At 43.1% G+C, this 27,731-nt stretch overlaps 1 protein-coding gene across 2 annotated transcripts; it reads right to left on the reverse strand.

Annotated features, from left to right (window-relative positions):
- Window positions 1–264: 264 nt before the first annotated feature.
- Window positions 265–27,731, reverse strand: LOC311100049 (fibroblast growth factor receptor 1-A-like). 2 transcript variants are annotated; one of them, XM_084140792.1, is made up of 18 exons: window positions 27,213–27,731; window positions 22,634–22,652; window positions 9,492–9,731; window positions 7,173–7,262; window positions 6,841–7,013; window positions 6,418–6,541; window positions 6,127–6,317; window positions 5,885–6,029; window positions 5,510–5,700; window positions 5,208–5,353; window positions 4,908–5,029; window positions 4,656–4,766; window positions 2,763–2,953; window positions 2,483–2,605; window positions 2,327–2,397; window positions 2,025–2,162; window positions 1,796–1,901; window positions 265–1,514 (listed from the first exon to the last, which is right to left on the reverse strand). In XM_084140792.1, exons 3-18 carry the CDS (start codon window positions 9,607–9,609, stop codon window positions 1,233–1,235), a joined length of 2,322 nt encoding a protein of 773 aa, XP_083996918.1. In that variant the 5' UTR covers window positions 9,610–9,731; window positions 22,634–22,652; window positions 27,213–27,731; the 3' UTR covers window positions 265–1,232. The 2 variants fall into 2 exon arrangements, with proteins under 2 accessions (XP_083996918.1, XP_083996917.1); XM_084140791.1 differs by lacking the exon at window positions 22,634–22,652.

The following is a 27,731-nucleotide window of genomic DNA, read 5'->3' on the forward strand; positions in this document are numbered from 1 at the left end:
GCGAAGGTACTGGCCAATACTCTCTTCCCACCATTAATCACACACACATACACACGCACACTTACCATTTTCTGGAAAGAATGCTTCCTCTGCATTCAGCAGCAGAACCGCTCCTCCCTCTCTCTCATCACACAGTATTTCACCTGTCCTTTATTCAGCCTCTGAAGTCCTGGAGCACTACTACGCAACATTTGGCTGACTGATCACTCCAGCATGTGCTCTCTCTCTCTATTTTCTTTCTCATTCAAAAAGACTTCAATGAAGTTTTGTAATACTGTTTTCTTTATTAACAGTCCTTTAATAAAGGCATTCACTGTAAAGGAAGGTAGACTTCCATTGTCGATAAGTGCATTTGCCACGGTTTTAAAACCATTTACATTATCAATAACATCATCATTACCCTCAACATAACACTGGTGTCCATAGAGTCCAGAGGAGAGAGTGATGCTGTTACTGTAGGCAAGCCCTGACTAACACTGCTGGAATGATATTAGCTTATTAAAACACATAGCATCTTACCCACTTCTTTCCTCTGATTCTAACATGATATCCACTCCTCTCTTAGGTGTAATTTCATTGACAGGGATAAAAACAAGCAACCATGTAAAAAAGTAATACAGGAAATATATTTTCATATTACACAATTCATAATATATTTACAAAAGAAGTGAATTATTTATTTTCCCATGGTAAGATTTCCTTTTTATATCCTGTATGGTTTACTCAGTGAAGCAGCAGCTTGTTGCATAATATGGCAATGAAAATAATGTTTAGCAGCCTCCTCCTCTGCCTCTTGCTCCTGTGTGAGTCTCCTTGTATTAATAGTTCAGTATACTCCTAGGGAGAAGAAGAGAAGAGCCCAGTCTTTGTAAAAAAAAGTATATTTCATGTCTTATGACTCTGTTATAACCCTCTGTGTGTCTATCTTTGCCATAGTCTTAATCTTTGTGAATGAGCCTCTCGCCAGAAATGCAGAGCAGGTCAAATGAAACCACTAAGCTCCGGGGCAGACTGGAGAACGAGGGGTTAAAGCACTCAGCTAGTGTCCTGCCCTCTGGTAGGTCTCCCAGTCACCAAGGAGAGGCTGGGGGTAGAAGCCTGGGGGTGGGGGGTAGGAGGGGCTGGGGGTAGGAAAGGCTGGCTGTAGGAGGGGGGCAGTAGTAGCTGAGATGAAAGCAGAGATCATGGTAGGGACTGACTAAAAGGGAGGTGGATAGGTTAAGGTGTGTAGATCAACGTTGGCTGTGTCCCCAGGTGGTGGTGTGCTGGGTAGGTATGGTGTAGGTCAGGATGGACATCCGGGAGGGAATATGGTGGTCGTAGGCCAGGGTAGAGGTTCGAGAAGGGGTCCTAGGGGGGGTGTGCTGGGTGTAGAGCAGGGTGGAAGTCTGGGACGGGCTCCGGGAAGAGTACTCTGCTCTGTGGGTCGTCTCCCTGGAGGAGTCAGAGGAGCTGCTGGTGTCTGGACCCGCTAGAGAATACTGGACCACAGGGATGGACAGATCCAAATACTCCTAGAGAGAGAGCAGAGACAGCAGGAGGGAGAGAGAGAGGACACGTTCAGGGAAACATTTTACATTTGTTTACATTTTAGTCATTTAGCAGACGCTCTTATCCAGAGCGACTTACAGTTAGTGAGTGCATACATTTTTCATACTGCCCCCCCGTGGGAATCGAACCCACAACCCTGGCGTTGCAAGCGCCATGCTCTACCAACTGAGCTACAGGAGGTCTTTCAATGACACGAAAAATTCAAATTATACGAAAATGACACTGTGTGTGTGTGTGTGTTTACCTGGTTGGCCATGAGCGAGAGTGTGCGGTCCAGATCCTCTACCAGCTGTTGGAAGGTTGGTCTGTGAGACTGAACAGCATGCCAGCAGTCTCTCATCATCATGTACCTGAGAACAAACACCACCGGGTAAGAACAGACTGTGTATTTGCATTACTATACGTGCAAGGACATTATTATACTTGTATTACTATACTTGTGAGGACATTATACTGTGTGTGTGTGTACTCACAGCTCCTCTGTGCAGGCGGCTGGTCTGTCCATACGATGTCCCTCCTTTAGCAGTTTGAACAGCTCCTCTACAGGGACACCAGGGTAGGGAGAGCCTCCTAGAGTAAAGATCTCCCACAGCAACACACCAAACGACCACCTACAACACACACATACACACAGAATTCAATACAATTAACTATCACTTTATCAGAGACATGTATTGGTGGGCTTGAAAATAAACCTGGACACATAACGTGATGGATCAACGCAACGCCATGGCACAACACAACATGATGTCTATTAAAAGAGTGTGAGACTTACACGTCACTCTGGTGAGTGTAGATGCGGTCAAACAGAGCCTCTGGTGCCATCCATTTCACTGGCAGACGACCCTGTGAAGAAAACAAGGGGTTAAACCATCTATATGTCTGTCTGTCTGTTTAAGTCAACCCGCTCCATTTAGACCAAATTACTCACGTTGGTTGTCTTCTTGTAGTAGTCTATGTGGTGGATGTCTCTGGCCAGCCCAAAGTCTGCGATTTTCATCACATTGTCCTCTGTCACCAACACATTCCTGGCTGCCAGGTCTCTGTGGATACACTACAAAACAAACAACTTATTGATTAATTCATTGATTGACACAAATGTCCACACTTCTAGGAGAAAGGGAGAAGCAGAGTAAGAGAAAATAATAGATGCAAACGAAGAGAGAGAGACAGACAGAAAGAGAGACAATAACACTGGTCTCTTCTCTGACCTTCTGTGAGGCAAGGTAGGCCATGCCCCTTGCCACCTGGTAGGCAGCAGACACCAGCTCCCTGACCTCCAGGCTGTCCAAGGGGGCCTGGGTAGACCCAGACCAGTACTCCAGACCCACGGGCCTCCGACACCGCAGGTACTCTCTCAGGTTGCCCTGAGATGCATACTCTACCACCACGTAGAGAGGGCCTGGAGAGAGAAGAGGGTTATAATTAGGCTTGGACGGTATACCGTATATAGCGTATACAGGGGTATTTGGAAAAAGCCACGGGATGGTTTTTCAACACCGTTAAAACTATTTATTTATTGATTTTTGTTGATTTTTGTAATACCTTGTTTTGTTTTTTCTAAATCTTTTTTTTAGGGGGTAGATCAGCTTTAATATTGCAGATAGATTGTAACTTCCATCAATGTAATTGTCTGCATCACTTCCAATCCCCCATATGTTTTTTTTTCTTTTTTCTCTCGCATATATACATATATATATACATACATACACACATACATACACATATATATATATATATATATATATATATATATATATATATATATATACACACATACATACATATATACATACATATCCTTTAAAAATATATATATTTCCCTTTATTAATTTCCAACCTCACCATCCCCTCCCTAATTGGAGTAAACTAGTGAACAACAATGCTTAGGCCTCTACTTCATGCTTATACATACTATATACATTTTATGGACACAGTCACTAATTATATTTTGTTTGTTTTTACTCCTGAACTTCCTCCGATCATTTTCATGATGTCCATCTAGTATGCTTCTATATGCCATATCTTTCTAACTGCGCTCTTTCACAAAAACTCACAATATATAACCTATATAAAAACTATTTATTTGAAGTTTTTCGTTCAATTTGAATATTTGTAGCAACTTTTTAAGTTAATACCTGCAGTCAACTTGTGCAATACTTTAGGTGATAAAGCAGATTGCGTTCTTCATTTCACCTGTCACATTATTTTACATTATGAAGCTTACTGTAGTTCCCCAGAACAGTTGAGCCAGTCACTTGTTTGTAAATAGCACAATGGGAGAAAACGGGAGCTGGTGAGTCCAGCTGTCTATTTGGTTTAACTTTCTAGTTAGCTAAGTAAGTGGCTGAATTAATAAAGAGACGTTTTCTGCCGTGTTTGAGAAGTCAAAGTGCTTTGGATGAGTTATCTGTAAAGCTGACACTGCTGCGATCTTGATTTCTTCGTGTTTATTTTTCCTCCTCTCCGTTCTCGGCCGAGCAGAGCAGGCAGGCCCATTACCCTAACAACTACAGACTCCACACAGACACAGCGTGTACACATACTGCTCCAGAGCCAGTACTGTTCTTCCTTCAGACAAGCATGTGTCAAAACTTTGTTCATTTGCACAATGTCTCTCGTTCACATCCGCTTGAAAATGTCCAAACGTGTTCAAAAATGACATTCAGTAGCTACTACCTATACTTGTATAGCTGTATGAGCTGGATTGCATGTCTTTGCAGTTAGTTTATTTAGTTTGCGCTCGTTTAGCATATTTAGCTAGCAGCCTCTATTGAAATTCACTATTAGTTTGTGCAATTTTTGTTAGCATTCTGGTAATGGATGACCAATGGGCTTTTTTTGCTTTTTTAGCACTCCCTTGTATACTAAGACGGTAATACAATAAATCCCGAGATGAGAAGGACGGTATGACGATATGAAAATCTGGATACTGCCAAACCCCAGTTATAATGTAACATTTGGTGTTCCCCAAGGTTCTGTGCTTGGACCCCTGCTGTTATCTTTATCCCTTCGTACTGTGCCTCTTTGTACTTATGCTTTGCTATTCTGCTCATACGCTCGCACACACACATGCACAAGCACACACACAGCGCCAGTCTTACCGTCCTGTGTGCAGGCTCCCAGCAGGTTGATGATATTCTTGTGTTTCCCGATCATCTTCATCATCTCCATCTCAGAGATCAGATCACTCAGGTCCTTCTCTGTGGCGTCCGCTACACAGGAAATAGGACGTGACATCACATCAATATCAACCAATACAAACACTCTTTTCAGGGTTAGAAATTATATGATACCAAAATCTAAGTTTATTCTCATTTATATTTCAAGAAGTAGTCAGCAGTAGTTTCACAAACCTTTAAGCATCTTCACGGCGACCTTGGTGAGACGGGAGGGTTTTTCTCTGTCCAGACCTGCAGCCTCTGCTAGCATCACCTGACCAAAACAACCTTCACCCAGTGGCTTCCCCAGAGACAGCCTAGAACACAGACACTATGAATGTCCTGTTCATGGAGGTTATCAATCCCCTTGGTTAAGTTATAAGCACCTTATGCAGATTATGTATGCCATATGCAGGGTTATGTATGCCTTATGTTATGTATTGCCTAAATTATAGGTTGTGTATTCTCTATGCAGGGATATAAGCCCTCTAGTACCTGTCTCGTGACAGCTCCCAGAGCGGGTCCGCAGGCAGCTCATACTCTGACACGCCGGCCAGGTTGGGTGTGGCTCCACTGGAGAGGCGGTAGGGTCTGACCAGACACACCCCCGACTGCAGAGAGGAGGAGGAGTCTACTGACACCTAGAGAAAGAGAGGGAGAGGCAGTGAGAGAGGATATGGTAAGCGTTAGCCTGCTGAACTAAAGACTAGGCATTAGCTCAGGAAAAAAAGTATTCACGTCTCAGGCAAAGGTTACGCGTCACACGATCGTGGGTCATGGGTATGTGTGTGTGCTACCTGTCTGCGTAGGGGAATGCTCTTGGCCAGTTTGTGAACAGCCAGCTGGCTGCTGAAGTCGTTCTTCTTCGGGGAGCAGCGTAGTCGGCAGGCGGTCGCCATGGCGACCAGGAGCATGATAATGAAGAAGCCGACACAGTAGATGAAGATCTCCAGGTAGGCCTGAGACGGTACGGGGGAGGGGGGCGTGTCTGCAGAAGAGGGAGTGAAGGGGGATGAATTCATGCTTTTCTTTTTTTCTTCATTTAAAAAAAACATTTGATTGTTTGTTCTCTTCCATTTTAAGTGCACATTTGTAAAGCACAATGGGCTGCAAAGGTTTGTACACAAAGTGCATAAAGTTAAGAATAATCACGTTTATTTATGTGTGTGTACCTTTGATCACGCTGAGCCAGGCAGAGTGGTGAGACATTCCTATAGAGTTTCCTGCCAGACAGGTGTACTCTCCTTCATCCTCCACAGACACATTCCTCAGCGTAAACACCTCCATCTCCCTGTCTGTGGTGTTAAACCCTGCAGTCTGAGAGTGATAGAGATGTTTATGTGGGGTAGCCCTCGTGAATACAGTGTGTGTTAACCTTCAGAATTCGTACGTAGATATATGTGTGTGTGTGTACCTTCAGTACGCGTACGTAGGGCAGTCCGTCTGGTCCCACTCTGCTGCCATTAATGGTGATGCGTTTGAGCCACTGGATGTGGGGCTGAGGGTCGCTGAACACTCTACAAACAAACTCCACGTCGCTACCCACCACTGCCGTACGATTAGCTGGCAGGCCTGCCTGGAGGATGGGCCTGTGAGGGGAACGTTCTAGAACACACAAACACACATGAAACGTGAGTGATGCAAACATACACATATACATCTCTCTATGTACGCATCTCAGAAGTAAACACAAACACATACTGACCTACTACGTCTAGCTGGTAGGTGTGTGTGAGGCTGCCGTGCTTGTTCTCCACAAGACATGTGTAGTTGCCTTTATCAGACGGAACCACAGACTCCATTATTATAGTCCACATGTGGTCTCTGAGCTGAAAGAGGGAGGGGGTGAGAGAGAGAGTCAAGGGAGTGAAAACGTTAAGAGTAACCAAGAAAAATACACATTTGGTGTGGTGTTTGTGATTGAAATGTAGTAAAGTAGAAATAAGTCAAATGTAGTGTTCCCCAAGGTTCAGTGCTTGGACCGTTGCTGTTATCTTTATACATGCTACCCCTTGGCACTGTAATCTAATCTTTACTTTTAAGGTATGCTATTTATCTGCTGACTTTACTGATGATGCACTATACAGACAACACAGTATGTAGCAGAGGGCTGTACAAACATACATACCTTGAAGCCTCCAATCCGCTGGTCTCTCCTGAACTCTTTTCCATTCCTGTACCACCGCAAAGTTGGAGTGGGATTACCAGTCGCCTGGCAACGGAATTTAACAGTCTTACTGGCAGGAACGGCATGGAGTCTCTTCTCCATCTTGTCTGGAGTCACCCACCGAGGAGCCATCGCTAGAGCGAAAGAGGTATTTATATTTCTAACTTTGTATTCAATCTCAATCTTTTTGTAAGTTGGTTTGGCTCCTACTTTTTCATACTAATAAAGTTAGAGGGAGCGAAGGGGAGTGACAGGTAAGGTGTGGGGGAAAGAGGTCAGAGGAAGGGGCTTACGTTGGAGCTTCTGGTTGTTGTACAGTTTTTTTTCCTCTGAGGAAGACTCTTCATCATCATCTTCATCCTCAGACGATGTAAGCATGTCAGCTATGGAGAGAGAGGAACACTTTCAGTATTGCTGTAGTTCTTAAACGATTACGTATGCCAGAGTTAGAAACCAATATGTGTGTGTGTGTGTGTGTGTGTGTGTGCAAACAGGAAGGGCTGAGACAAGGTTACTCTGTGGGGGGTCTGAGATGCTCCTGCTGAGTGGGAAGGGAAACGGCATAAAGATGAACCTTTCACCTTTTAAGGTGCCCTGACTGTGGCCACAGCGCACACACACACACCACCACTCCTTCAGAGTTCCCCTGTAGCTCCCTAACCCCCAGTTCAGAGATAAACAAACACACTAATCATCAGCACCTTCATTCTGACAAATGGTTGCAAACAAAGGGTAAGGATGGGTGTGAGGGTGAGTTGGGGAAGGAGGGGTGAGTTTGGGGAGAGGAGCGCTCCAGAGCTTTAATAATGGGTCCTGTTTGAATACGTTGAATGAGAAAAAGCCTTCTTCCTTCTACCATTAGAGACAGTCGGATAGGGTTCCATTCCACAGCATTCACAGATCCAGCCACGTCAGATATGGGATTATTATAAGCAGGGACATTTTCTACCACACATCCCTTTCCATCTCTCAGCAGGACGTATATATTGATTACTATACAATATATAACTACTACTAATAATAATATGCCATTTAGCAGACGCTTTTATCCAAAGCGACTTACAGTCGTGCGTGCATACATTTTTTTTGTGTATGGGTGGTCCCGGGGATCGAACCCACTACCTTGGCGTTACAAGCGCCGTGCTCTACCAGCTGAGCTACAGAGGACCACTATATTACTAACTAAGGACATTTTCTGCCGCATCCCTTCCCTCCCCACATCTCAGCAGGACTGCGACCAGAGAAAGCACGACTCATCATCATATCTTCTGTAATCTATAGAGATTAGGTCCATAATCATCACCACCACAGAGTGACATAGACCATCCCGGAATCCCAGCTCCCAACCTCACTACAGCAGGTCTGTAATCTACAGGGAGAGGTTTACAGAAACTGCATTATGGGAAGTCCTGAATACTGTCTGCTCATAGCAGGGGGAATATTACTAATGAAAGGTTGTCAAAGATAGACAGAGAGAGAGAGAGAGAGAGAGAGAGAGAGAGAGAGAGAGAGAGAGAGAGAGAGAGAGAGAGAGAGAGAGAGAGAGAGAGAGAGAGAGAGAGAGAGAGAGAGAGAGAGAGAGAGAGAGAGAGAGAGAGAGAGAGAGAGAGAGAGAGAGAGAGAGAGAGAGAGAGAGAGAGAGAGAATAAAAAGAATGGGAAAAATTGTTTGCAGCAGAAGTTACATTTTGGTGTTTTTGACTGAGAAAAAAACAAGAATTTATGGGTTCCAAAACAACTGTATCAAACACACATTCTCTCCACTGGAAGCCAGATGGTTGTATCCAAAATACACACACACACACAAGCACGCACACACCACATGGTGTTAGGGCTGGTCAGGATGGTCGTGGTTACAGGACTCGCCAATAGAAATAAAACCAGCTCCTTTCAGACAGCATTCATCCTTTCCTACCAAACACAGCCTTTCTGTTCCACATCCATCCAACTGTGTGTGTGTGTGTGTGTGTCTGTGTGTGTGTGTGTGTGTGTGTGTGTGTGTGTGTGTGTGTGTGTGTGTGTGTGTGTGTGTGTGTGTGTGTGTGTGTGTGTGTGTGTGTGTATGTGTGTGTGTGCGTGTGTGGGGACAGGATATGTAAACCATAGCCAGCGGTGAAGAAGCTAAACCGTGGTTGCACCATGAAAAATCACTGCAAACATCCTCAGTTTTTAAACTAAATGGACAAACCTTGAAGATTGAGGTCCTTTCTAGACCAATATAGAACCTCCCCAACCCCAAACACACGCACACGCATAAATTGAAGAGTATGTTCAGTTCTATGGCTCAGAATAGAGACCCACTGCTAACTGAACAGTTCCAGACAGCAGAACAGAGTCAGTGGGATTTAACCATCATGGAAGCAGCCTAAACCCAGAACCCTCAGCCTGACATGAAAAAGAGCAGATAAGAAAGAGGAAGAGAAGGTTCACGTTAAACACACACAAGCGAGCAAACGCAAGCACGCGCACACACAGAAGGCTAATGAGACGCAGCCCTGCCGAGAGAGAGCAAGCACACACAGAAGGCTAATGAGACGCAGCCCTGCCGAGAGAGAGCAAGCAAGAAAGAGGAGAGAGAGAATATAAGATCTTTATGTGGCCCATGTCTCTTACCTGTGTCACTGTCTGTGTCAGTGAGGGAAGCAGCTGGTCTGGACTGGGTCAGGGGGGAGTGGACCAGCAGAACCAGCAGAGACCAGAGTAGCAGCAGAGACCAGCGAGACAACAACATAATGGCACTGGTACAGCCTTAACTGGTACAGTACTGGAATGGCAAGGGCTACTGGTACAGTGCTGGCTGTAGAGGGCGCTCCAATGGATCAACCCACAACCATCAACTCTTCAGGTGGTGAACTGTAAGAGGAAAAAAGAGAGGGAGAGAAGGACAATAGTGGTCATGTTTTTTAAAAAACATGACATTTTATGAAAAGAAAAGGTGAGAAAAGGTCGTGACACCACTACCCTGTCAGCCCATGCTGCCAGGAGGACATTGGTGGAGTCTGTGACATATGCTCTAGTGTCTCTTTTCACAGGTCTGAGATGGGAATTCCGCTTCCCACACTCCTCAGCCCTCACACTTTAGCATGTGTCCCTGAGGGGAGGTGAGAGGGGCACACCTACCACACACACAGACACACATATTTGACGCTTGTCCCCTGTCAGATCAACTGTCACACCTTAAATGCCCATCGAACATTACAAAACAAAACGGTGTTATATCACAGGTACATCGTACGTCATCTTCACAGAGTCTTGCTCCACTACTGAATGCACAAGTGTAGTGTCTCTCGTAATAGATCACATTTATTTTGGGAGATTGCTAAATATGACCTTTTTATTCAAGAGAGAATACATGTATTTTTCAGGTGATAATAAAGCATGCTTTGTTTAGTTACTTTTTCCTCAACTTGTTTCTCTAACTTTATAGCAAGTCAAGCTTGACATGAAATGTTTTGAAAAAATAATTCAAAAAATAATTATCTCTGGTCTCTCATCCCGATTAGATCCAAACCAATTCACCTACCGTGCTTCCAGGGGTGTTGATGATGCGTTACTGGTCATGCTGAACAATATCTACGAAAATTTAGAAAAGGCAAATAGCCTAGTGAAAATTGTATTAATTGACTTCAGTAGCGCGTTTAAAACCATCCAACCCCACCTACTGGTGGACAAGCTGGTGAATTTGGGTGTCAACGCTCTACTGATCAAGTGGATTAATAGTTTCCTTGTGAACCGTACTCAACAAGTGAAGTTTAACTCTGCCATCTCTACATCTAGAACGGTGAATACGGGAGCCCCTCAATGTTGCATACTTTCACCGATACTGTACACACTGTACACAAATTATTGTCAAGCCTCTGACTCAGCCCACAAATTCTTTAAATATGCAGATGACACCGCTGTTCTGGGTTTCCTCCCCCCAGACCAAGCCTCGTCAAGGTTTTGACAGAGAAACATCCAAATTCGTCCAGTGGTGCGCAGATAACTTTCTTGAAATAAACGTTAAGAAAACAAAAGAGATGGAAATTGATTTCAGAAGGAACAAAACTCCACTACCCCCTACGATGATCAACGGGGAATCAGTCGATAGAGTGACCACATATAAATACCTGGGAATCGAAATAGACAATAAACTGAAATTCAATGACTGTGCCTTTGCAAAGATAAAGAAATTACAACAGAGAATGTTTTTTTACGCAAACTGAACCATTTTAATGTTGACCGCCATATCTTACAAATGTTCTAGAAATGTGTCCTGCAGAATGTGCTGTCCTTTGGTCTGATATGGGGGTTTGGAAACATGCGAGGTCAAGCTTCAGCGCTTGATTAAGACGGCGGGAAGGATAATTGGTATAGATCAAGAATCAGCCACCAAACTGTACACAAAACTCATCCTCCTAAAACTTGAAAGCATTTTACATTTCCCCTTCACTCAAAATTCAGTCACAGCAGCAGCCGGACAAAGGGAAAGAGACTTCTTCAAAAGAAAATCAAAACAGATATTTATGGGGACTCTTTTATTCCAACAGACATTAGGCTGTATAATAGATAGTCTGTTGGTCCCTCGAGTGTACAACTTATTGCACTTTCACTTTAATTCTATTGTGTATTTTATGTGTTTTCATGTTTTATGTACCGTCTTTTTAAGCACATGAATTTTAAGCACATGAATTTCCAAAAAATGAATTTCCCCCTGGTGGGATAATAAAGTTGATCTGAATCTGAAGCTAGCTTATCATCCAAAACAAATGTCATTACCATCACAAAACTTAAACGAGAGGGAACAGTCATATAATATAATTGGCTCAGCAGCCAATATGAATTATTTAACATTACTATTAAAATAGTACTCACTTATAGGAATGAGTAATTGTTTACAAGTTGCTAGCTATCCCATAAAACCATCAATATTTTCATTGTCTGTGGTTTGGTAACTTCCCGTTCTTCGACGGACTCTGGCAGGACCGAAGACAACGCAAAGTTTGAAACATTTCAAAGTTTGCAGCATCTGTCTAGCAATGGAGCCTTCAACCGCAAGGGGGCATTGCGTTTCCACTCTGTTTTGGACATCCCCATTGAAATGCATGACATCCGTCGCAACGTAACGGAGTGCTTATGGGTAATGTGAACGAGGCTTGAGTTATACCTCCCTCTAAAGGCCGCTACACTGTTTACGTGCGTAGATCTACGCACGTGCATGTTCATAGGTGGAGTCGGTTTTTGGGGACAACAGACACTTTTCCTTGCCATTCCACCCAGAGAGGAAGTCCACCTTGTGTAGTGTATATCCACTAGGGGGCTTGGGGTGCCAGAGTAGCTTACCAAGCAAGAGGGGCCGAGGCACTCTTTTTGACTCTAGATAGCGACGACATTTGAACTTCAGGATCCAGTGTTATATGCCTGTTTACAAATACTAGCTATCTAGCTACATGTCTGGTGTTCTATGCTTTCAACTCTACTTTAAGGATTTAATTAGCTACAGAAGCACACATGTCTGCCTCCAAATTGGAAGAGCTTGAAGTGCTAACAAACGAGGGAGAAAGTGGCATATTTGTCCACTGAACACTACTAGACGGGATGATGAAGAATACGTCTCTTGTCCGACCTATGCGAAGCATTGACGAGGAAAGACATTTTCAATACTTTTGGACGTGGGCTGGCAGATTTCACGACTTGACGACCATGGTAGACGTGAGCTCATACATTTTCGCATTTGTTCATACTGGTCCCCAATAGGAATCAAACCCTCAAACCTGGCGTTGCAAGTGCCATGCTCTACCAGCTGAGCCACACGGGACCACAAAGACAGACACCTTCATCCTTGTGCTCATTTTTGTCATATACACTGCTCAAAAAAATAAAGGGAACACTAAAATAACACATCCTAGATCTGAATGAATGAAATAAACTTATGAAATACTTTTTTCTTTACATAGTTGAATGTGCTGACAACAAAATCACACACAAATTATCAATGGAAATCAAATGTATCAACCCATGGAGGTCTGGATTTGGAGTCACCCTCAAAATCAAAGTGGAAAACCACACTACAGGCTGATCCAACTTTGATGTAATGTCCTTAAAACAAGTCAAAATGAGGCTCAGTAGTGTGTGTGGCCTCCACGTGCCTGTATGACCTCCCTACAACGCCTGGGCATGCTCCTGATGAGGTGGCGGATGGTCTCCTGAGGGATCTCCTCCCAGACCTGGACTAAAGCATCCGCCAACTCCTGGACAGTCTGTGGTGCAACGTGGCGTTGGTGGATGGAGCGAGACATGATGTCCCAGATGTGCTCAATTGGATTCAGGTCTGGGGAACGGGCGGTCCATAGCATCAATGCCTTCCTCTTGCAGGAACTGCTGACACACTCCAGCCACATGAGGTCTAGCATTGTCTTGCATTAGGAGGAACCCAGGGCCAACCGCACCAGCATATGGTCTCACAAGGGGTCTGAGGATCTCATCTCGGTACCTAATGGCAGTCAGGCTATCTCTGGCGAGCACATGGAGGGCTGTGCGGCCCCCCAAAGAAATGCCACCCCACACCATGACTGACCCACCGCCAAACCGGTCATGCTGGAGGATGTTGCAGGAAGCAGAACGTTCTCCACGGCGTCTCCAGACTCTGTCACGTCTGTCACATGTGCTCAGTGTGAACCTGCTTTCATCTGTGAAGAGCACAGGGCGCCAGTGGCGAATTTGCCAATCTTGGTGTTCTCTGGCAAATGCCAAACGTCCTGCACGGTGTTGGGCTGTAAGCACAACCCCCACCTGTGGACGTCGGGCCCTCATACCACCCTCATGGAGTCTGTTTCTGACCGTTTGAGCAGACACATGCACATTTGTGGCCTGCTGGAGGTCATTTTGCAGGGCTATGGCAGTGCTCCTCCTGCTCCTCCTTGCACAAAGACGGAGGTAGCGGTCCTGCTGCTGGGTTGTTGCCCTCCTACGGCCTCCTCCACGTCTCCTGATGTACTGGCCTGTCTCCTGGTAGCGCCTCCATACTCTGGACACTACGCTGACAGACACAGCAAACCTTCTTGCCACAGCTCGCATTGATGTGCCATCCTGGATGAGCTGCACTACCTGAGCCACTTATGTGGGTTGTAGACTCCGTCTCATGCTACCACTAGAGTGAAAGCACCGCCAGCATTCAAAAGTGACCAAAACATCAGCCAGGAAGCATAGGAACTGAGAAGTGGTCTGTGGTCACCACCTGCAAAACCACCTTTATTGGGGGGTGTCTTGCTAATTGCCTATAATTCCACCTGTTGTCTATTCCATTTGCACAACAGCATGTGAAATTTATTGTCAATCAGTGTTGCTTCCTAAGTGGACAGTTTGATTTCACAGAAGTGTGATTGACTTGGAGTTACATTGTGTTGTTTAAGTGTTCCCTTTATTTTTTTGAGCAGTGTATTTTGGATGTGGCAGCCAAAAACCTATTGAGTTTTTCCAATGGCTCTAGTCTGAGAGATGGGCCTACGGTTGTAGTATTCGTACACTAATTATGAGAGAAACTTTGTTTCCTATCAATTTACAAATCACAATACAAGACTACCATAAAGACAGACACTTCATTTTCATGTTGTTTTTGTCATATATTTTTCTAAGGCTAGTACAGACTACATGGTTCTGTAACATGTACTGTCTGACATTAAGGACAGACCCCCTCAAGACATTAACCTCATCTACATGGCCATGTACAACCTTGTGTTATGTAAACCTTTGAATGGGACCTTCCTGCTAGGGTACATTGGTGAGAATGTATGTCCAGATGTAAACAATAGCCTAATCTACATGGTCATGTACAACCTTCTGTTATGTGTAGTAGCATTTCAACCATTTCAATTAGGATGTTCCTGCTATGGGTGAGAATGGCTGTCTAGCTGTAGACAATAAGAACACACCCCATCTGCCGTCCCATCTACAGTGCCTTCAGAAAGTATCCACACCACTTGAATTTTTCCACATTTTGTTGTGTTGCAGCCTGAACTTAAAATTGATTAAATTTAGATTTTTTCGTCACTGGCCTACACACAAAGTAATGTCAAAGTAGAATTATGTTTTTAGAAATATTGACAAATTAATTTAAAATGAAAAGCTGAAATGTATTGAGTCAATATTCAACCCCTTTGTTATGGCAAGCCTAAATAAGTAAATATGTGCTTATCAAGTCTCAAAATAAGATGCATGAACTGCAATTATAGTGTTTAACATGATTTTTGAATGACTACCACGTCTCTTTACCTCACACATACAATTCTGTGTAAGGTCCATCAGTCGAGCAGTGAATGTCAAACACAGATTCAACCACAAAGAGGAGGTTTTCCAATGCCTAGCAAAGAAGGGCACCTATTGATAGATGGGTAAGAAAAGCAGACATTGAATATCCATTTGAGCATGGTGAAGTTATTATTTACACTTTGGATGGTGTATCAGTAAACCCAGTCACTACAAAGATACAGGCGTCCTTCCTAACTCAGTTGCCGGAGAGGAAGGAAACCAATGGTGAATTTAAAACTGAGGACGGATCAACAACATTGTAGTTACTCCACAATACTAACCTAATGGACAGAGTGAAAAGAAGGAAGCCTGTACAGAATACAAATATTCCAAAACATGCATCCTGTTTGCAACAACGCACTTAAGTAATACTGCAAAAAAAAAAGTCTAACCAATTAACTTTTTGTCCTGAATACAAAGTGTTATGTTTGGGGCAAATACAATACACCACATTACTAAGTCCCACTCTCCATATTTTCAAGCCTAGTGGTGGTTGCATCATGTTATTGGTATGCTTGTAATCATTAACTGGGGGGGGGGGGTCAGGATAAAAAATTAACGGAAAGGAGCTAAGCACAGACAAAATCCTAGAGGAAAACCAGGTTCAGTCTGGTTCCCACCAGACATTAGGAGATGAAATCATCTTTCGGCAGGACAATTTCTTAAAACACAAGGACAAATCTACACTGGAGTTGCTTACCAAGAAGACAGTGATTGTTCCTGAGTGGCCGAGTTACAGTTTTGACTTAAATCTGCTTGAAAATCTATGGCAAGACTTTAAAATGGTTGTCTAGCAATGATCAACAACCAATTTGACAGAGCTTGATGAATTTTGAAAAGAATAATGGAAAAAAATGTTGCACAATCCAGGTGTGGACAGCTCTTAGAGACTTACGCACAAAGACTCACAGCTGTAATCGCTGCCAAAGGTGATTCTAACAGGGGATTGAATACTTATGTAAATGAGATAATTTATTTCATTTGAAAACATTTCTAAAAACATGTTTTCACTTTGTCATTATGTATGTGTGTAGATGGGTGAGATAATGTTTTTTTTTTTAATCCATTTTGAATTCAGGCTGTAAAACAACAAAATGTGGACTAAGTAAAGGGGTATGAATACTTTCTGGAGGCACTGTGCATAGACCATGTACAAAGCACTACAAACTTACTGAGTGAGTGCTTCAGAGTATAGCAATATTTTCTGCCACAAGTATAAATAACCAGACAAAGACATTTGCAGACCTTCTGCTAGAAATTGATTTATTTAAATTAACAAAATATAACAAGAGGAAAATAGTGCAATGTAAAACACAAGTTACAAAGAAGACGACCATTGTGCCAAATAAAAGGTGCATTAAGAATATGTGCGAAGGTGAAATAGGGGGAAATAAGGCAAAATCCACAAAGGCAAACCACCAGTAAATTAACCTACACCTTAACATGTTAATGATAAAATAAAACATGCAACATACCCCCAGTAAATGACCTACCAGGTTGCGAACATACCGGTCCCGAATCTGTCTCCATGTCTTTGTGCTATCTCCCCCCAGCTGTTGACTTTGCGTTATGGTCCATATACAACTGCCCTGAAGGATTTTAAAGAGGTGCTCGTATCGTCTCACCTCCTCGGACAGACGCTCCTCAAAACTGGACAGAGATATACATTTGCATAGGGAATGTCGAAATAAAAGCAAACATGCAAGGAGAATAGCAGTAGCAGCATGTCCATTGCTTCCGTGTTTATAAATACCAGAAAGCATGTGATGTAGACACAGGGGTGGGACTTCCGTTGCAAAACTTTCTCAATACTGCCCCTCAAGTCTACGCAAGGAAGTATTCGTTATCTTCCAAATTTCATGGGGCGCACTTGTACGTAGTACGTTTGTGCGCCAACAAGGAGCTTCCCATTTTGTGACGTAAAATGAGACTGCAACACTCTGTCGGCTCCGACTGCGTACAGTGTCCTGCGCTTTGAACACACCGACTGTGTTTTTGCGTTTTGGTACACCAGAAGTACATTCATTTCCAATGGAACCCAATGGAACGCTGCGTTTGCCTTGCAGCATTGCGTTGCAGAGGCAGTTGCAGTGCGTTCTGTGTGGTGCATACATTGGATTTATCAAACTGTATGTGTAAACGGGTTGACAGAAATGGTAGCAGAAGGTGAATGTTGAACTTTTGTTGCACACATATCTAGATGATGCTGCATACTATTTTGCGCAAAGACACAGTCGGTGTGTTCAAAGCGTTAACCCTTTTGCCGCATACATTTGCTAGTCGGAACTAGGAAACTCTTATATGTCCGACTTGCTAAGTGATTGTGGTTGTAGTTATACTCAAGGAGTGGAGTAGCGGTCTAAGGCACTGAATCTCAGTGCTAGAGGTGTCACTACAGACCCTGGTTCGATTCCCACCTGTATCACAATCCGGCTGTGGAGTCCCATAGGGCGGCGCACAATTGGCCCAGTGTCGTCTGGGTTTGGTCGGGGTAGGCCGACATTGTAAATAAGAATTTGTTCGTAACTGACTTGTCAAGTTAAATAAAAACTAAAAAAATACTTGTGCTGCATTCAACGAATCAGCAACTCAGAAATGTCTGTTTCCTAGTACCGACTAGCATGTGAACACACACGGCATAACACCTCCTGGCCAGGGAACAAAACACCATTTGCTCCCAGTCAGTGTCACAGTGTTAAAGTCTCATTGAGAAGATGGATCTTGTGTTTAGGTGTGATGAGACCGTTCCAACCCACAAACACACACTGACGTAGAGAGACTAACAAAAAGTAGATCTGTAAAAAAATACTCTATAATACATCATCTCTGTGCTTATGGCAGACTGATAAACATGAAGAACAACCTGACGGTCCATTAGACCTGGACATTACTGTAGCTGGCAGTGAGGAAAGGTGTGTGTGTGTCAGGATGGTGACCCAGAGAGGGAGGTGTGAAACGGTGAAGAGTAAAGTGGGAGGTTTATGAAGACATCATTAATGCCCTTCATTTACCACCCCCACACACAATTTACCCCCACGGACACCGCCCCTAACTCAACCCCACACGAACGTTCAAGACTTTCTTAAATTAATGAGTCTGTTTGCAGATTTATGAGTTTTATGGTGGAGAGTCTCCATCATACTGCTGGCTAGCTGACAGCAGAGCCCAGCACAGAGACACGTCTTCTTATTACATAGTTGAGAGAGAGGGTGAGGGAGTAAGAGAGAGACATAGAACATTCTGAGAATGCAGGCTTTTGCTCCAGCAGTACTACAACCCCCCCCCCCCCCCCCCCCCATCAGGACCTTGGTTAGCTGAATCAGGTGTGTTAGAGCATGGTAGGAGCAAAAACCTGCAAATCCCTGCCATAGCTCTTCAGCAGGAGGGTTGATCAGCCCTGCCATAGAAGCTAAAAGCTAGTTAACAGCTAACACACCCAGCTCTGTAAACCTCACTGTGGTAGTTACCACACCACCACCACAGAATCACCACATACACAATTAGAACAGAAATAAGAGTGTTTTCTCCGTGCTCTAGCCATGCTGTGTGGCTTCTTTAAATTCTAAAGGAACATTTCAGCAATTTAACAGACACCCTTATACGGCGGGACTTGCTTTCAACTAGAGTAGGGAAGACAACTACCATCAATTATGACCTTCCCAAGTAAAACCTTCAAAAATAACTTTAAGACCAGTGATAATTATTCTCTGTGCTGTTGTTCTGCAGATGCTGTTGAACTAAAAGCCATTGGCTCAGCATGTTGGTACTGTATATAGCTTAGAGATGGACTGTTACAATGACTCCGGAGTGTTGATATGATTCTAAATTGATGGTCTGAGAGTAGATACACACACACACACCTAGGGTGGTTTATAGTCGCTAGGGCAGGAATAGAGCATCACACCAGATCTCTATCGAGGAGAGGGCCTCTACCTACTGGAAACATCTCCCCACTCCATCTATCTCCAATGCCTTCCCCACACACCCTCTCTCTAATATCTTCCTTCCCGCTTCCTCCCCCACACACCCTCTCTCTAATATCTTCCTTCCCGCTTCCTCCCCCACACACCCTCTCTCTAATATCTTCCTTCCCGCTTCCTCCCCCACACACCCTCGCTCTAATATCTTCCTTCCCGCTTCCTCCCCCATACACCCCCTCTTTCCCTCATCTGTTCTTAATCTCCTCCTCACCCCTAACCCACCCCCCACTCTCTTTCCCCTCCCATCCCTTCAGTTAGATACATTCTAGTTCTCATAAGAAACTTTTTTATTCTCCCTCTCTTTCTAGCAGATGTGACCTCTCCAGATTTTCCATTCCTGAAGTCCTCACCTACACATCACATTCTGCCTCAGACCCGGCCTGTTCCACCCGTCAAAGTAATGCTGTCATACTAACTATGGCATAGTAACACACCATTTCCCGGTAGAGGCCCACGCCACCGGCAAACTAAGCTGGAAAACAGGAGCCATGGCTAAGGATATGCTACCATTAGGGCCCTATAAAATCTGTTTTGTTTTCCCAAATTACATTTTCTCCGTTTAGTTTTTCTAGGTTTCGTTTCCATGTTTTTTCTTCTTCATGTTTTCGCTCTCAAAATCACCCTTTTTAAATACAAAAACAACTAAATTTGATGTTTTAAGTCCACAACAACGCTTAAACCACATCAGGAGACCACTTTTGAGGTCTGGGATTATTATTTCCTTATGTATCTTCTTTTGGTTATTACATTATTTTGCCCAAAATTATATTGCTCCTGTCTGAACAGACATAAATACAATTATTCAAAATACTACACCAGAGAGCATAATTTATCTACAGAGGATTAATAGCTTCTAAAAAATAGCTGTAGGTTAAGTTTTATCACAAGCACTTACAGTTGGGAAGGCCGCAATTTGGGCAGCACGTGAGCCAAATATAGAACAGCTTGTTGCGTTATAGCCATAGATATATTCCATAAAAGGATTTTGGAACCTCTAACCCTGGCACTTTAACTGTTAAACTCATGGGTACACTAGCAATGGCTGCCAGACCTGACTTGAATGGGGACTTCCCATTTATGGATCATATTTCTATGGTTGTTTGCAGCTGTCAGTTTGCCTTTCACAAATGTATAAATACAATTGTGAGAAAAACTTAGGCCTACCTTTTGGAAAGCAAATGCCTACTGCTGAAAAGAGAGGACTAATCTGTCTGTAGAAGATAAATATTTTTTATCAACAACTTTTGAGCAATTCTGAGCAAACAGCTCTTGAGATATTGGCATGAGCAATCGGCCATCACTGGTGAGTAGCCTATTAATCATTTTAATCATTGGGTGAGTCAGTGTCACTGGAAAGTTTATTTTGTAGCTTACTGTGCATTTGGAAAGTATTCAGACCCCTTGACTTTTTCCACATTTTGTTACGTTATAGCCTTATTCTAAAATGGATTCAATTATCCCCCCCCCCCCCCCCCCATAAATCTACACACGATACCCCCATAATGACAAAGCAAAAACAGGTTTTCAGAAATGTTTGCAAATTTATACTATATAACCCTTTACTCAGTACTTTGTTGAAGCACCTTTGGCAGTGATTACAGCCTCGAGTCTTCTTGGGTATGACACTACAAGCTTGGCACACATGTATTTGGGGGGTTTCTCCCATTCTTCTCTGCAGATCCTCTCAAGCTCTGTCAGGTTGGATGGGGAGCATCGCTGCACATCTATTTTCAGGTCTCTTCAGAGATGTTAGATCGGGTTCAAGTCCGGGCTCTGGCTGGGCCACTCAAGGACATTTAGAGACTTGTCCCGAAGCCATTCCTACGTTGTCTTGGTGTGTGCTTAGGGTCGTTGTCCTGTTGAAAGGTAAAGAAGATGCACATTCGCACCAGTCTGAGGTCCAATCTTGGTTTCATCAGACCAGAGAATCTTGTTTCTCATGATCTGAGAGTCCTTTAGGCACCTTTTGGCAAACTCCAAGCGGGCTGTCATGTGCCTTTTACTGAGGAGTGGCTTCCGTTTGGCCACTCTACCATAAAGGCCTGATTGGTGGAGTGCTGCAGAGAAGGTTGTCCTTCTGGAAGGTTTTCCCATCTCCACAGAGGAACTCTGGAGCTCTGTCAGATTGACCATTGGTTTCTTGGTCACCTCCCTGACCAAGGCCCTTCTCTCCCGATTGCTCAGTTTGGCCGGGCGGCCAGCTCTAGGAAGAGTCTTGGTGGTTCTAAACTATTTCCATTTAAGAATGATGGAGGCCACTGTGTTTTTGGGGATCTTCATTGCAGCAGAAATGTTTTGGTACTCTTCCTCAGATCTGTGCCTCGACACAATCCTGTCTCGGAGCTCTACGGACAATTCCTTCGACCTCATGGCTTGGTTTCTGCTCTGACATGCACTGTCAACTGTGGGACCTTATATAGACAGATGTGTGCCGTTCCAAATCATGTGCACACAATTGAATTTACCACAGGTGGACTCCATAAAGTTGTAAAAACATCTCAAGGATGATCAATGGAAACAGGATGCACCTGAGCTCAATTTCGAGTCTCATAGCAAAAGGTCTGAATACTTATACAGTATTTCTATTTCTATTATTATAATTTTTAATCTGCTAAAATTTCTAAAAACCTGTTTTCATTTTGTCATCATAGGGTATTGTGTGTAGATTGATGAGGAAAAAAATTGAATTTAATCAATTGTAGAATAAGGCTGTAACATAACAAAATGTTGAAAAAGTCAAGGGGTCTGAATACTTTCCGAAGGCAGGGGGATTCTCCTTGCCCCTTCAGAAATGTGCAATAAATATGAATCACTCATGCATTCTGTTAATGTCTTATGATAAACTTGGTCAAATTAATACATTTTCAATACATTTAGTTGATTCCCAGCTAAGTTAGTCCCGTGTAGCTCAGTTGGTAGAGCATGGCACTTGCAGAGCGTCTGCTAAAATGTTCAATAAATTTTTTTACATTGTTGAACTCCATTATAATGTCTGGATTCCCGAGTGGCGCAGTGGTCTAAGGCACTGCATCGCAGTGCTAGCTGTGCCACTAGAGATCCTGGTTTGAATCCAGGCTCTGTCGTAGCCGGCCGTGACCGGGAGACCCATGGGGCGGCGCACAAGTCGTCATGGGTATGGGAGGGAATGGCCGGCAGAGATGTAGCTCAGTTGGTAGAGCATGGCGTTTGCAACGACAGGGTTGTGGGTTCGATTCCCACGGGGGGCTAGTATGAAATAAAAATATAAAAAATTTATGCACTAACTGTAAGTTGCTCTGGATAAGAGCGTCTGCTAAATTACTAAAATGTAAATGGATTCGGTGTTTCCGTCCACGTTCTCCACATCACGTTATTTTATAGGGCCCTATACCATGAAAAACCCATGGTCCCAAAGTGGGCTACATGAATCCTTTGATTGTGCAATTATACAACCCAGCTGAAGTACCATTACATACAGAGGCTGAATGTCTGGAGAAAGATGTTACTCACCAGGGTAACAGTGAGATTGCTGTTGAGAAAGAGAAGAGGACATGTTGAGAGTACCGCTGGATAACAACTCACTACCTTACCATACACCTCTATCTACCTCTCCACTCATCACTCTCTCTCTATATATATGTTTTATTATATCTCTCTCTCTACTCTTCACCCTCTTCACTCATCTGTTTCTCTTTCTCTCGCTCCTCCCTGAATGAGGCATCTGATACAGAACAACAGCAATCACACATTCCCTCCATTCACAAATGAGTCAGGAGTTCTCACACGCACATTCAGCATCTCTCACTGTTACCCTGGTGAGTAACATTTCCAATGTATTCATCAGTGGAGGCTCCTCAGAGGAGGAAGTGGAGGACCATCCTCCTCAGTGAAATTTCATAAAAATGAAAATAGTTAAACATTTAAAAAGTTATCAGTTTTAGATGAAACTATACTAAAGATATTCATATGTCACCAAGTAATTGATTAAAATACACTGTTTTGCGATGAAGGTCTACAGTAACTTCAACAGCACTGTCTGGGGTAGCACCATGGTGTAGCCGGAGGACAGCTAGCTTCCGTCCTCCTCTGGCAACATTGACTTCAATATAAAACCTAGGAGGCTAGTATGCCTCACCCCCTTCCATAGACATACATGGTAATTATGACCACTTCCGGAGGACGTCCTCCAACCAATCAAAGCTTTTGCAGTATGAACTGACATGTTGTCCATCCAATCATAGAATTAGGATCAGAGAATGAACCTAGTGTGTTGTATTGGGATTGTGCCACCGAGCATTATGGGGGTTATATGTGTTGAGAAGCTTGGTGACATTGTTGGATAGAGATTAAGAGTGAAGAGTGATAGCTGAGCATTTTTTCCATATTTTTCAATTCAAATTAGTTTTTTCAAATTACAGGAGACGGAGGAGGTATATTATAAATTGTTTTCTTGGTTTTAGAACTTTATTTTTGTTTCCAGTTAGTGCAATTTATTTAAATGTCCCTTGCTGACTTCAGTAGCTAGCTAGCTAACAGCTCGTATGTGCAGTTTTCTCCACCAAAATGGTAGAATGGCCAACACTGCCGAAAATGTTGTGGACTTTTTGTTGGAGAACCCCTTTCATTCTCTGGGGTACACGGAAAAGGTGCGAATTAAAAGCGAGGGTCGACCTCTGTCTGAAATCAGTTTCATGAAGAAGGATGAAAAGGTGAGGGAGTTCAATACCAACTGGTATCAAAAGTATAGCTGGTTAACAGGGAGCCTTTCATCAAGCCACCTGTATTGCTGGCCCTGCCTGCTTTTTGGAAAGCCTTGGTAGAATCGATCGTTCAGCTAAATGGCAAAACAAAAGCAGGGAGCATATAAATGTCCACATCAGATTAAAGATTCTGGGTAAAAGCTGCATCGATTATGTCGAATGTCTGCGTATTCAAACTACGCAACACAACGAGGAAGTAAGAAGAAACAGGGATGTTCTCAAGTGGCTTATCAACACCACTGCGTTTTTGGGCATGCAAGAATTTGCTTTTAGAGGACACGACGAGAAGGAGAGTTCCGCCAACAAAGGCAACTACAAGGAGCTTGCAGAGGTAATTGCACATTACGATGCTTTACTTGCTAAACATATCGAACTTTCGACTGTCTTTTCAGGGATGTCGAAAACAATTCCGAATGATTTGATAGCTTCCATCGCATCATCCTTTAAAAGTTAGATTTGCAGGGCATTTTTTGCATGCGCGCAAGTAGGCTTTCCACTTTCCTCCAATATTTATTTAGCAAAGATGATAACACATAATCACTCCGGACAGACACAAGCAAAAACTCATGACATAAATGTTGCAGCAGCCTAGACTACACCTAAACATTAGAAATCTGACATGCTGTATGGGATGAAAACGATACGATTTCTCAGTCAGATCAACAGTAGGCTACTAATAAGAGCAGCTGCATGCTGCATACAGCCTATGTGCCCTGTCCATCTGGTCAGGGTAAACTAATTGGTAATGTATTTATAGTCCATGTGTGTGTCAGGAGAAAATGTGAATGGGATCAAATGTTGTTTATATTCAAAATTGGGCTGGCTAGGCTGCCTATACGTTTTTAATCCAAAATTACGACAGATGTGAGTAAATTTTTTATACGGCCTACAGTTGCATAGGCCTGCATGATGCAAACATGCATAAAGCACGCTCAGCCCTGTGAGTTCTATTGTCTATCAGTTGTTGTCTATGTGTCTGGGTAGAGTAAATACCCCTCCTAATCTAGTCTAAATATAATTTATATGAACAAATATAAGGTACCATGTGACCTGATTAGGAAAAACTGTTCCCATCATAGCCCATATAAAACCTTTTTACAACTGATTAATCACTGTCATACCTTATAGGGTCCAGAGTTTTCCTAGTTAGGTTAACATATAAGGAAAAACTCCAGGCCTCAGGGGGTCAAAATTGCCCCACCGCTCTGGGACCTATGGTGCCACCAGTCTGCTTGCAGAGAAACTAATTGTCCAAACCTACGATGGCGCAGCTGTAATGGAATATATCTGCTATTTGTATTTACAGCTAAGTCCCCTCCTGTTCCCTGACTAAGAGGTGATGACTACTCCACTACCATTGTCAACTTTCTCCTGACATGAACTGAAGCCACGTCTCATGTGGTGGCTCATCCACTGGCACATATAATGTTTCCCCTCCAAGCACTGTGAGTACCCCTATCAATTTTCTCTCATTACTGTATGTACAGTCAATCACATACACAAACACAATCACATTTTTACACATAAATGATTTTACTCCTTGCTTGGATTAACTCATTTGTCTACTGTGTAGTGTGTTGTGTTATTGTTTTTTGTCTTCCCAGTCAAATCCTGTTCTGCACTGGTCAAGCCTCTGAACACCTCAACTCGTGCCTCATACAATCACTGCTGTGATCCCTTTCCAACACTGTAAGTAGCCCTCTCATTCCCATTCCCCATAATATTGTACAATACATGTCTTTATTAAATGCTTTAGATTTTTGGGTCTCCCATCCTCCTCAATATTTCAAGTCACCAGCCTCCAATGGTATTCATTATGCAAATACACTTGAAACTGAACTCTCACAACAGGACATGATTATCATTATTGTGTGTGTGTGGCTATATTACCCTATATTTGCAGATATGAACATCCAAAGTTGTCATCTGAACATAATGGTCCAGTTTCCCGGACAGAGATTAAGCCTAGTCCTGGACTAACAATGCTCAAAGGAGAATCTCGATTGAAAGTGCTTTTTAGTCGAGGACTAGCTTTCATCTCTGTCCAGGAAACCGGTCCAATAACTATTTCAATGCCACGGATAATGTGGCAATAGAACTAATTCAATTCCATTACATTCTATTCATCAGCCGGTGCCAGTCGGTTCCGCGCGTGAGTCACCGGTCAAGCGCGGTGAGTCAACAAACAGCGCATGCTGTTGAATGAACAAACAGCTGGGTCTCATCAGACGTGACACAATCGTCATTTAAATAAAATAAAATTGTATTTGTCACATGCGCCGAATACAACAGGCGTAGACCTTACAGTGAAATGCTTACTTACAAGCCCTTAACCAACAATGCAGTTTTAAGAAAGAATACCCAAAAAAAATCACACAAAAAATACAATATAAAATAATACGAAATAAAAGTAACAAATAATTAAAGAGCAGCCGTAAAATAACAACAGCGAAGCTATATACAGGGGGTACCGGTACCGAGTCAATGTGCGGGGGCACCGGTTAGTCGAGGTAATTGAGGTAATATGTACATGTAGGTAGAGTTATTAAAGTGACTATGCATTGATAATAAACAGAGAGTAGCAGCAGCGTAAAAAAAAAAAAGGGGGGGGGGGGGGGGCAATGCAAATAGTCTGGGTAGCCAATTGATTAGATGTTCAGGAGTCTTATAGCTTGGGGGTAGAAGCTGTTTAGAAGCCTCTCTGACTGATAGATTTACACCCACTTGGGTCGGACACAATGTGCCCACATTTGCAGTGACCTGTGACTGACTGCTTGTGCTGTGTTCCTCAGAGAGAAACATGGGTAAACTCTTACCAGCTGGACTCTACCCTGTGGTTTGTAAATGTGGTCACCTTTGTGTATATCTTATCAATTATTAATGAAGCCTTCATAAGACATTATAAGGCTATAAAGGGTGCATGGCATAGGGGATATGGATTAATGGCTATAAGTAATTTGAAGCATTGTAGTTCATGAAGGGTGCATTCATTTAACTGATAAATCAAGAGGAAACCCTCTGATCTCTAACTCATTCCAAACAAACCCGTTGTTATTGCAGTTACATAGTTATTCAATAGGCTACCACATGCAGAGGCTCCTAAATTGCATAGGCTATTCTTCTTATATAGGCTATGCATTTAACATATATTTGAACAAGCTTGACTAGATAGCCTACACCTACTTAATTTAAACGTAGCACTGTTTTTCTCAAAAGAGCAATGATTCTGAAAAATAATGAACCAATGTTTACAAACCAGAGAATGCAAGCTGCATGCAACATTGTGTGACTACAGTATTGATGTGTTTTGCATTGCATTGGTGTCTCACCTGCGTTTCTGATCCTCGTGCAGCTAGCCTCGAGGAAGCAGGATAGGAGTCTACAAGAAAGGAATTAAATGTCCGATTCCTTTGATGCCTTCAAGTCACAACCCTATTTTTCCGAGTTCAAATGGAGTGGCGCGGCAAAGCCACGCGTAATGGACGTTGACTGCGGCGTATTGAGCGGTCTCTTTCTCTACCTTCCGATAAGTTTTAAAACGAAGACTTTCAGTTCGAATACAACAGCATTTAGTTGTCGATCCGTTTCATTAAACTAGCAAATCTCGAGGCATTTTACTTTACTCCAAATGTGCCTATTCTTGCCTGAAGAAAACGTTGAAACTCCGACCGTCTTCTGTATTGTCTTGGAACGGTCCAATAAAGTTGCGAAAAACGTTTGCACAATACTGCAACATAATATTTTGCTGAAAGTAGATATATTTTAAAGTCAACAACGCAGAGATCTACTGTATTTTGTGAATAGCATGTGAGGTGAAGTGGCTGGCAACTTCAATTAATATATTTCAG

Source organism: Coregonus lavaretus (assembly GCF_964263955.1).
Source record: "Coregonus lavaretus genome assembly, chromosome: 24".
NCBI classification, from domain to species: domain Eukaryota; kingdom Metazoa; phylum Chordata; class Actinopteri; order Salmoniformes; family Salmonidae; genus Coregonus; species Coregonus lavaretus.

Excerpts from the sequence above, each read along its gene's own strand:
- LOC311100049 (XM_084140791.1), bottom strand. The coding sequence starts at position 9,609 with ATGTTGTTGTCTCGCTGGTCTCTGCTGCTACTCTGGTCTCTGCTGGTT. Across the intron at positions 6,542-6,840 it reads AGCGGATTGGAGGCTTCAAG|CTCAGAGACCACATGTGGAC; the intron begins GTATGTATGTTT and ends TCCCTCTTTCAG. Across the intron at positions 5,354-5,509 it reads GCATTCCCCTACGCAGACAG|GTGTCAGTAGACTCCTCCTC; the intron begins GTAGCACACACA and ends CTCTTTCTCTAG.